The 11,142-nt window shown below is 53.4% G+C and overlaps 1 protein-coding gene across 2 annotated transcripts in view; it reads left to right on the top strand.

Annotated features, from left to right (window-relative positions):
- Positions 1 to 1,276: 1,276 nt before the first annotated feature.
- POU2F3 (POU class 2 homeobox 3) overlaps positions 1,277 to 11,142 on the top strand; it is a 79,350-nt gene continuing 69,484 nt past the window's right edge. Inside the window, exons 1-2 of one of the 2 annotated variants that reach the window (XM_086678857.1) lie at positions 1,277 to 1,417; positions 7,716 to 7,784. In XM_086678857.1, coding sequence (XP_086534983.1) covers positions 1,390 to 1,417; positions 7,716 to 7,784 — 97 coding nt within the window. In that variant the 5' untranslated portion in view covers positions 1,277 to 1,389. Of the gene's footprint in view, positions 1,418 to 7,715; positions 7,785 to 11,142 lie in introns of those variants that run through there. The other variant, XM_086678858.1, reaches the window with a different exon arrangement.

Below are 11,142 nucleotides of genomic sequence, written 5' to 3'. Positions count from 1 at the left end.
GTTGGTTAGCTCAGGGCCTGGCACCTAGTCAAAGCTCAATAAATGCTGGATATTGTAATAGGGATCATTGGGGTTGGTGGTGGGTAACATACCATCTGGAAAGAACACCTTAAACAAGGCAGAGAGGCAGAAAAGCTCTGGACGTGTTCTGCGAGCAGGAAATAGTCCTTGAGACTAGGGTCAAGGTAGGTTGGTAGGGACACCAGTCTGGAAAGGAAGGCAAGGTCCTGTGCTCGTGGCTTTCTAGGTTTATAGGCACATGGTTCCTTGGCCTTGGTGCCACCTCCTGGGGCCTAAAGAACGGAGGATAAATATGGGGGGACCTCAGATGGTAAGTCCATGATGGGTGCTTACAAAGAGCATTGGAACGGGAGTCCAGAGACCTGACTGAGCCAGGCTCCATCACTAGGGATGTGTATGCCTTTGACAAGTCACTTCCCAGCTCTGTAGATGAGGCAGGTGGCTGTCCCCATACCCCTGACGCTGGTAAATAATTTTCTCATCATCTTCTTCGAGAACCTCACGACCACCGCGGGCCTGGAGGGCAAGGCAAGGGGCGGTGTCTGCGCCGGAAAACGGACTAAGAGGCTGGGCCCCATCTAGCTCCCAGGATGTTGTGAGGATGTACTGGGGGGCTAGGTGCGCTCGGCCACCTGTGAAACTCCAACTAGATAGCTGCGAGCTCTGATAGGCACCCGCCGGGGGTTTACAGATGAGTGAAAGAGTGCAGGAAGGGAAAGAGCCCGGTCTCTTGTCACACAGCTGGTGAGCGCTTGAGAGGAGTCCAAAGCCAGCTTCTTTCCAGAACGTCCCCCACGGTTTTTCTAAAGGCTCTCGACTCCTTGCAGCGCTTACCCTTGGGGAGTGCGTCCAGACGGAAGCTCCAGCTCCGGCCCCGGCCGGACAATCCCTCAGGGGTTCCTAAAAAGGGCCAGCGGGACCAGGAGTCTGGGTCGCTGCGGGCGCGGTAGGGAGAGGCTGCCAGGCCGGGTTAGGGCAGACAGGTGTTCCGCAGGGTCGGGACCCGCCCCGCCAGCAGCCCCCGGCCGCCTCCCCCGGGCCCCCCCGGCTCCTCGGATGCAAATCACCGGTTTGCATGGGCCCGGGGCCAGGCGCGGGGGCCCTGCCAGGGGGGGGCGTGGCCGGCGGCCCCCGCCCCGCGCCGCGCCGCGTGCTCACCTGGGGCGTGTGGCGATCCCGGCCGTGTCGAGCGCTGCCCGGGCGGGAGCAGCGGAGCGCGCGACAGCGGCGGCGACGGCCCCGGCAGCGGCTTCCACCGCGGCGGCGGCCGGGGGCGGGAGGAAGGAGACCCTGGCTTCCCAGTGGGCCCGGCCGGGGCAGACGCGAGGGGCCTGGGGGGGCGCTGGCTTTGGCCCCGCCTGGGGCAGGATGGTGAATCTGGAACCCATGCACCCAGGTGAGGGGCGGAGGGAGTGAACGCTGACAGGTGTCCGCGAAGGGCAGCGGGGGCGAAGGAGAGGGGCACCGTTCTCGGGGGTCTTACTCCCCAGCGACCAGGAGAGGGCAGTGTGGATAGCGGGTCAGCCAGGGGCCGGTGCGGGTATTTGGATGGGGTGGGGAGGTGGGGTGGGGTGGGGGAGCCCCTGGAAAAGAAGAGAGGTGGGGAATGGGGAGGGGGGGAGGTAAGGGCCGGGAGGGCTTCTGAGGCCTCCAGTCTGGAGACTGGCAGATGTGTGGGACTTGTGTGTGCTGAGCTGTTACAGTCTGGCTGAAGTTGCCCTGCTCACTGATTGCAGAAGGATGGCTCACTCAGTCAGCCAGGGGTGTGGGCCTGGGAGTGCGTAAGTGAGGAAAGTACTTGTATCCACACGTTACGTGTTTTGTGTCTCGGGCGTTTATGGGAAGTGGAGGCAAAGTGGGCATTTGGAAGGTCTGGGGGGGAGAGGGGGGTCGCTAGGAGAGGTGAGGGGGGCCTGGCACTTACAGAGGCACACCTGGGGCGGGTGCCATGCCACACATGTATCGATTAGGGCTTGTGGAAGCCTGTGTCCCCGTGTATCAGAGGTGAGTCTGCTGTCCTCAGGGGTGTGGGGGCAGGAGGTGGAGCAGACCCCATGTGTGAAGGCGTGCCCACCCACTCGCTCTGTGGCTCTTGGCAGTACTATAGGCCCAGTGCATGGTGGTGCTGGGGAATCTGGGTGCAGGGGCTGGTTAGGAGCTCTGCGGCACCCCGGAGGAAGAGCAGCCAGCCACACGGACCTGTTGGATGGGTGCTTCCAAGCCCCCCTTTGCTCCGGGCAGGGAACCTAGGAGGTGCAGATGCTTCTCCAGGAGTCAGTTTCCCCTACGTGTATGGCATGGGGGCATGGCGTGAGGCAGGGCCTCTCCGTTCACCCTGCTGCTCCGGCCTTCCACAGACAGGCTAGGGCAGGAGCTGCTTCATCCTGAGCCGCTGGGCTTGGCGTTGGGGTGGGCTCTCTGGAGGTCGGAGGGTTTGAGTGGAAGACCAGACTCAAGGTGAAGAAGGCCAAACCTGATTTGGTCATTTCAAGTCGCCGATTTGCCTCTCAGAGAGGGCAGCACCACGTGACCTTGACTTAGGCTTTCCGGCCTGCTGATGGGAATTTTGTACCGCTCCTCCTTTCTAGAGGAGTAGAGAGGAAGAGTGAGGACAGGTACATTTCCTGACCTACCCCAAGGAGCAGAGCAGTCGGGAGGCTTTGGCCCTTCCTGGGGCCTACCAGTCCTAAAAACAGGCAGCAGCAGGTACGTGAGGAGACCCAGGGTCCGCAGTTCCCCAGACTTGGTCTTGGCGGGGCTGAATGAAAAAGGTAGGCTGCCGGAGAGATGTGACTCCGAGTGGATCCCCAGGTGCTAGGACATGTCAGGAAGGGCCAGGTGAGGCCAAAGGAAGCATCCAACTGGGTGTCATCCAATATCTGGAGGAAGTCAGTTTCCAGACCCCGTGGCACGGAACGTGGAGCTGGGGACCCCTGGGGGGCAGATCCTCTGTCCTCCCCGCTTTACTTCCTACCAAGAAGCCTCAGGCTGGAATGGGAGCAAGACCTCAGAAAGGTGGGCCCTCAGCCGGAAGTTCTGTAGGGCCAAGATCAGAGACTTCCTAGGGGTTTTCCACCTCATTGTCTCCCGGAGGTTCCTGCTCTGGGGGAAGGGCGAGGAAGTGGGACAGCTAGGACCCAGCAGGGATCTGGTGGAGAGAGGAGAGCTGTGTGGCTGACCGGGAGAGGGCCAAGCACCCCCACACCTTGGCCTTGGAGGAAGCTCCAGGCTGACCCTTCCCTCACTCACCTCCTGGAGGCAGGGGTTCCAAACACAAAAGGGGAGATTGAGCTAAACCCAAGGTGGGGTCCCCATCTACCATGGGTGGGTTACCTGATTCACCTGTCCACACTTACCCCTCCCCAGCCCACTTCTTTAGTCTGTCTGCACTGCCCTGTGAGCTTTCTCAGTCTTGGCCACTCAGCGGTATCTGGTTCCCCTTTAGTGGCACCCCAAAGGGATCTCTCAGTTTGGGACTTCCTGTGGATCTCTCCGACTGGGTCTCCATTCGAGGGTTCTCCTTGCTGGGTCTTCTTGGGCTTTTCAGTCTGAGGTCAGCCTTGTGGGGTCTTTCAGTGTGGGCTCTGCCACAGGGTCTGTGAGGGAGGGTCCCTCTCTAGGGTCTCTCGGTTCAGGATCCTCTGGGTGGAAATTTGGTCTCTCCCGAGTTTTATTTTATTCCCTCCCAGTAATTCTGTGTCCTGCTGCTTCTTCACATACAGCGCTTCCCCTGAGAATTTCCAGTCCTGGGCCCTCAGAGACTCCTCCTCAATTGATTTACTGGAGCGATTTGGGTGGGGAAAGGAGGGAGAACAAGACCATAAAAAGTAGGGTCCCGCATTCAGGTCCACGGGCAATGTGGCCCCCGACCCGGCCCAGCTTGCCACTCCTGTGACCCAGGTGTAAGCCATGATTCGGGTCGGCCTGGGTCTCAGCTCTTTGTACTTTCTAGAGCCATCTCTCTCCAGGAACATGAACGCTTGAGTAGGCATGAGGTCACCAGAGCTGGGGACACCCCAGCCAAGGGGGGTCCTCCCACTCCTGGGTCAAACACAGGCAGAGGGGTAGATCAGAGTCAGGCAGACAGCTGGGGAGGGACAGAAGAAACAGAGGAAAACAGTGGGAATGGAGGGGGGACACTGGGTTGGCCCCGGGGCGTCTCTTTCTCTGTCTCCTCACTGTGAGCTGTTTCCTGTCAGGTTTGGGGTAAGTCTCACAGGCTGATACCAGTTACAGCTCGGGAATACCGTTTGGATTTGGAAGATCTCACTGTGAGGGGAAGTGGCTTTCTCTTGAAGAGGAAGTGAGAGAAGTCTACTCCAGGAAAAGAGTTCGAGCCATGAGTAGTTCAGAAGTAGGACGGGTGGGCCCCCTGCTTTCCCTCTGGTAGATGTGCCCCCTTCAGCGAGTGTGTGAGGAAGAAGTCAGGAGGGACCTCCTTCACAGAGATGGATATGGACAGTAGAAGACAGAAGGGTGGGCTCTCTGCTTTCCCGGCATAGCCTGGAACTGGGGGTTCAGGACACTATGGACACTCGGCCTGTAGCCTGGGAGAAATACCGTCCCTTGGACTTGGCTCCTTCAGGCTCACGTGCACACCCCGATTCACAAATGTGTGAAGAGGGGCCATAGGTCATGCCAAGGCACAGGGAGGGCAAGGCCGACGTCTTGCCCCAGCTTCAGGGTGTGGTGGTGCCGGTGAGGCAGATGAGGGTCTTGTGTCTGGTAACTGGGATCCACACGGATCCACGTACAGAGCAGCCGAGCCTCCCCCCAGGGAAGGGAGTGATGGCCAGGAGCCTACTCAGTCGCCTGCCTGCAGAGATAAGAACAGCCGAGAAGGCTAGCCCCACCCCACACCTCTCTCACTCAACCCCCGGCTAGTGCTGTCAGACAGGCATTCGGCTATGGTGGCTTGGGGAGTTTCGGTGTTGGCCCATTTTTAGGCTGAGACCCAAGAGTTCGTCCCACCCATCAGCCTCCTACCCACAAGAACTGGTTCTCAGTATCTTAGCATCCTGTGGGACTTCTGAAGGGCTTCTGTAGATCATCTCAGTCTGCCCCTCCATTCAGGCTCCAATCCCTGTCCAATCCCAAAGCGTCACCATGTCGCTCCCTTGTGGGTACATCAAACGAGAAGATGTCCTGGCAGAGTACGGCCCTTTGCTTCCTTCAAAAGTCATTTTTAGACATGATTAGAACTACCTTTTAAGCTAATTTAAAGGATATGTGAGATGACTCTTGGCTATATTTAAAGGCGATGCAGGGAAAGGGTGTCAGAAGGGAGTCTGGGTTACGGGCATGAAATTATGGTTTAGCTCAACAGTTACCCTGCTTAAATGTCAGGAATTGGAAACAGGTTGATTTGAGAATCTGGTCATCAATCCCAGCCTTACTGCCTCTTAAACTCTTACTGTCCCCGTGAGCTCCTTCCCTGTGAAGTCAGCATTTGGAGGACGCCTAAGGCTTTCCAGGTAAAGGACAAATTACAATAGCGCCGAGACAGAAAACCAAAGCTATTTCTTGTTATGGGAGAAGGGGGCTAACATAAAGCTGAGGTATCTGTTTAGTTCATTCATTTATCCCATGCTTACTTTGCACCAGGAACTGAGCCAGGCAGTTTTCATTCAGCATTTGGTTTGCTCCTTGAAAGAATTCTAGGAAGGAGCATTATTCCCCCCCCCCTTTTTTTTTACTTGAGAAAACTGAGGTTCAAATAGGTAGCCCGGGTCCCCCAGCTAGTTAACTATAGCACTGGGATTTTAATCCAGGTCTGTCTGCCACCAAAACCAGTGCCCTGAATTCCGTGTGCTACGGAAGCAGGTTAAAAAAAAAAACTCCTGAAAGGGAGGACTTGCCCCCTCCCCTACCTTCCGGGCAGTCTCAGACCTCTTCCTCAGCACCCCTGAAGAACCCCATGGGGGAGTGTGAGCTGAGCAGATCTGTGTTTGGTAATGCCCAGCTCCAGGGGTGGAACGAAGCAAAGCCCACTTCTTTATTGGAGCAGAAGGTGAGCCGCAGCTGAAGCCCTTTGCAGATGCATCCAGGTGACCCACGCTAGTTATTCTGCATATTCACGCACGACAGACCGTACAGAAAGTTTCAAACTGCAGCCGGAAGGACTTACGTTAGGCTCAAGAAATGGCTGTCTAGAGAGGGCCGCGTGGGGCTCCGGGCATTTACCTGGGAGTCATCGCTTTGGCGGGTCTCAAAATATTCCTCAAGTCACGGTGGCTCCTAAAGTTGCTTATTCCAGCCTCTGCTTCTGGGTTGTTCTAAGGGTTGGAGAGCCTCTGTCTGAATCTGCCCCCCACCACATGCCCCCCACCCCCACCCCACTCCGTCTCTGTCTTGCTTGGCATGGCAGTCACCCCTCCTGCACTATAGTCACTACACCCCCAGGGGCCACAGTGGAAATCTCTGCCAGAGCCACACACATCATTGCCCTAAAAAAAAAAAAAAAAAAAAAAGTAGTTTTTTTCCCCCGCTTTTCCTGGGGCAGAGGTCCGCCCTTTTTCCTCATCCTGATCATCTCCAGACCTCCGGGGTCCACACTGCCAACTGCCTGATTACCTGATGCAAATTAAGACTGCCTGCTTCACCGGGATTGGCGGGGGAGCCGGGTATGCAAATTGCCTCACCAAGACTTTATCTGGTTTGAAAGAGTTAAAGTGCTGCCCCAGAGAAGAGGGTGGGGGTGGTGTGTGTGTGTGGGGGGGGGGGGGGTCAACACGATTTGAATAAAATATTCTTCTGTCTTTAACGGCTTCAGTATTTGGGTGGTTTAATAAGGAGAGGAGCTGAGAAGAGTGAGTTAGTTCAAAGTTGCCTCTTTGCTTCTCTCTGCTGATCCTGGAGGAGACTTAGGGGCCTCTTAGGTGGTGGCAGCTGTCTGTTAAGGGTAAATGTTTAATTTATTGAAATGAAGCAGGGCAGAGAGGCCGGACCAGCAGCACTAGGGGGCTGAGATCAGGCCTGGTGTAGGTATTCTCTCTCTGTGGGGCACTGACCCACCCACCATCCCTTTCTCACTGAGCACGTTGAAGGAGTAGGAAAGAAGGTAAGGATCCCCAGAAGAGAGGATCTCCAGAGGGGCCACACAGGGGCTAGGATTTCATCCCCAGACGGTGGGCAGACCTCCGAGAGCCAGATAGAGAACAGGGGCAGGAGTTGGGCAAGAAAGGTGAGAAAGGCAAGCCTTGGCTCAAGGGTACTCTTAACCCCCAGGGTAGGGTTATGACAGGGCAGGGGTGAGGGAGAGACAGATATTTCTGACGCTACTTACAAAAATAAAATAAAATAAATCCCCCCAATCCCAAAGGAAACGAGGATTGAAAATGGGAAGCCTTCTCCCCCACCCCCCACCTCGCTGTACCCCTCCCCTTGTTAAATTTTTACCAACTGAGACTGGTGATTGAAGGAAGTGGCCATGAAGGATGCAAAAGGTGAGAGGTCCCACAGTAGCTGTGGGGAGGGGGAAGAAAGGCCAGGGAAAGGAGGCAAGCCTGGGAGGAGGGGATTTGTGCCCTGAGCTCATGAATATTCTAATGGTTGTATGTTCGGGGAATCAGGAATTTGAAAGTCTGATGGTTGTTGTAATTACACATTCATCTTTGCTGTTTAGCTAAAGCCACATATGTCATAGCCAGAAAAATTGTGACCTGTTATTAAAATCAGTTGTGTTTTCCCTGCAGATATCAAGATGAGTGGGGATGTAGCGGATTCCACGGATGCTCGAAGTGCCCTCAGCCAGGTGGAGACAGGTAAGGGTCTTCTCTTCTGGGGACTGCAACAAGAAAGCCCGGGCAGGAGAGAGTTGTTGAAAATCATCGAACAATGCGGTATTTTTTCTCACTCAGTCTTTCGGCCAATCAGACCCCAAAGCTGAGAGTCTTAGGAAATGAAGGAATTCCTTAGAGACCTGGGATATGCCCCTGGAGTCTTTCAACACTAGATGTTGGTCTAGGGTGGAACACAATCTCTGGGACTAGTCCAGGAAAGGGCCAGATCCTCAAAAACAAAATGGAAACAGAAAAGTTAGGGAAGACACTGACATATTTTATTTTATTTTATTTTATTTTATTTTATTTTATTTTATTTTATTTTATTTTATTTTATTATTGTTATTTTTTTTTAACATTTATTCACTTTTTGAGAGACAGAGACAGACGTGAGGAGGGCAAGGGGCAGAGAGAGAGAGGGAGACACCGAATCGGAAGCAGGCTCCAGGCTCTGTGCTGACAGCTCAGAGCCCGACGCGGGGCTCAAACTCACAAACTGCGAGATCATGACCTGAGCCAAAGTCGGGCGCTTAACCGACTGAGCCACCCAGGCGCCCCGAGACTGACTTTTTGATATGCCATTCCAACACCCTTAGAAGCACCAGGCTGTGTTTCTAGCTGCTGCTGACTGATAGAAAGCATGACCTGCCTTCAGTAGATGGGGATTAAGGCCTTTTAACCCCAGATTTCTCAATAGGCCTAGGCAAGGAACAAGCCAAGAGGCCAAATTATGTGCATGTGGGTGGTAAATAGACCCAGAAAGAAAGGCTTGGTGCCTGGAGATGACTTTGCTTTGTGAAGAAGAGAAAGAAGACAGGAAAGAATTGAGAAGAAAGTTTCGTAGCACTCTGCTTTTAACTCCACCGTCCAAGCTTTGCTTTGAAAGCTCCATATAATTAAAAAGAACTTAGAGAAACATGAGTATAAATTGTAACACCACCAAATAACTTTAATAGCCTTCCAACAAGACCTCAATTAGTCTTTCATCTGGATCATTAGAGACATAGAAATTAGAAGTGGAAGAGAATCAATGTCCCCCAGAGCTAAACTCTTTTCCCAAGTCTTCAGGTGCAGTCTAGTTCCATTCTAGAAGCTTGGGTCGAGGACAAGATAATTGGGGGTCTTGTCGGGGGCATCTGGAGGATATGTTTACCATAAGCTTTTCTGCCACCCTATTTAATATCGAAACAATGCCTATCGCATGGGTAGCAATACGCATTGGAGCTGTAGCTTTTATATTTTGCTTTGTGAGCACGGACAGCTGGGCTAGGAGAATACGGGCCAGTTCCACTCAATTTTCAATTGATTTAACCGCTGAGTATGTTTTACTGAGGGTCTGTGGAAGGGGGCACATTTTCTCCCCAGTTGAGAAGAAAATTCCCTCCAACCTGAAGAACTGGAGCAAGGCTTTAAAATCAGTTCAGCTGGAGAGTGGTAGGCGCAGCCTTTTCCCTGGACAAGAATCAGACTCCAGAAGCCACTATTCAGGAGAAGTTGGGCGGCCCTTTCCTGGTTAGCAGGCTGGCGGGAGCCACCTCTGCTCACCTGGGCCAGCTGTACTGCCCCGGTGTGTGGGGCCACAACTAAGAGAGTGCCAGTGCGGGAAGACCACACTTAGCAGGCTGGCACGGGTGTTCTGTTACCAGTGACGCAACCAAGTTCAGGGTTAACAGTGTTGGGAGTGGGAAGGAGCTACGTGGGACCCTAGGAGGTGAGCCAGGGGAGAAATGGAGTTCAGATCCCTGGTGGGGGTTAGGAAGGTTAAGGCGTTAGAGATAAACCGAGCGCTTTCTAGCCTCCTCTCTGGGACCGCGGGAGCTAGGTGCAGACTAAGTTGAAGGAGAAAGAATCCGAACATTAGCTGGGACTTTGGGAATCTGATTGTCCTCCGGTTTCGTACGTGACCTACCATCCACTTTGCCTCCTTAGGAGGCAGGAATAGAAGACCTTTGAAGGGTATGGATTTAGAATCACACAGACCTAGGGTAAAAATCACAGCTTAGCTGCTCACCACTTGTATGATCTGATAAGTTAATTTAGCCTCGTCATTTCTGTACGGGGGGGGGCAATTAATGCCCAACTTAGAGCGTGGGTTGAGAGCTCACTGCAATGATGTTTAGCACGGTGCTTGACACATGGCCACTGTGATCATTACCTCTGATGGCATCATCAAGATTCTGTGATTCTGTAGTTTACAGAATGCACATCAGGGCTAAGCACTTTGGGGCTCCCGGTAGCTGGGGTGCCCTTCTCGTCAGGCCAAGTGGGTCAGCCCTGGAGGCTGGTTTTTGTCATTTCACATTCAGCAAAGGATTCTGTGTGGGTCTTCTTCTACTCCATGGAGACCAAGAAGTTTGTGCTGTCTGGAACTTCACCCCCTAGATTCTTTACTTCTAGGGACTCAGCGCCGTGGCTGGTAGCACCCGTACTTAGGTGATCATCAAATTACTGTAGGTTTTTAAGGGCAAGAAAAAAGAGCTAGCTAATTAAAGTAACCAAACTTCCTGGAAAGTCATTCTGACTCATTTTTTACAGAGAAAAGCTTATTATGAGTCACAATGGTTACCAACTTGGTTAAATGGCTTCCTTTGGATTTTTAAAAGGCAGATTCCCCTTCCCAGCAGTGCATGAATTAGGGGGTGGTTTGTCTCTGAGTTTTAAAGGAACTACAAACAAAGGTGACCTAGAAACCCCCAGCTCCCTGAGAGCACCTTCTGTGTTGTGTGAAATCCCCAAGGGGCACGAGGGTTGGGAACTGGGAAAGGGAAGGCATTTCCCCATCCACACAGGCTAGGACTGCAAAGGAGAGCATTCTCAGGTCCAGACACAGACCTCCTGGCTGGCAGGGACCTGGCAGGCAGCTCATTCTGCCCTTTCCTCCTGCTTACGAGGAGCCGAAGCGCGGACAGAGGATCAACTAACTGCCGAAGACCTCAGAGTATCTCTATGGCAGCGCTAGGGACCAGAGAAGCTTCCTATCCCGTTCGGTCCTCTTCCTACACCACCTCCCCCCGCCACCAACAGAGGACTGAAGCCAAGTTTCTAGATTTCTGAATCATTAGCTTTTCTATCCTTTCTTTTATTTCCCTGACTGTTGTTTTCCCTTCATTCCTGAGACTGACAACACTTTTTTTTCTGTTCTCAATTGGGTATTGAGTGGTCGATAAAAATACACAGGCTTACCCACATTTCACAAGCCCCCAGGTCTGTAACTGACAACGCCTAAGCATCCAAACGGCTAACCTTAGGACTTTAGACCACACTGGTCACCATGTAGCCTCAAACACAGGCAAGGACAAATACGGTGGGCACGGAAAAAAGGAGAGAAAGTCCAGCCACA

Source organism: Puma concolor, chromosome D1 (genome assembly GCF_028749965.1).
Source record: "Puma concolor isolate L17-30 chromosome D1, mPumCon1.1.hap2, whole genome shotgun sequence".
Classification (NCBI taxonomy): domain Eukaryota; kingdom Metazoa; phylum Chordata; class Mammalia; order Carnivora; family Felidae; genus Puma; species Puma concolor.
Note: the sequence above shows the minus strand (reverse complement) of the source record. Positions and strands in the feature narration are given on the sequence as shown.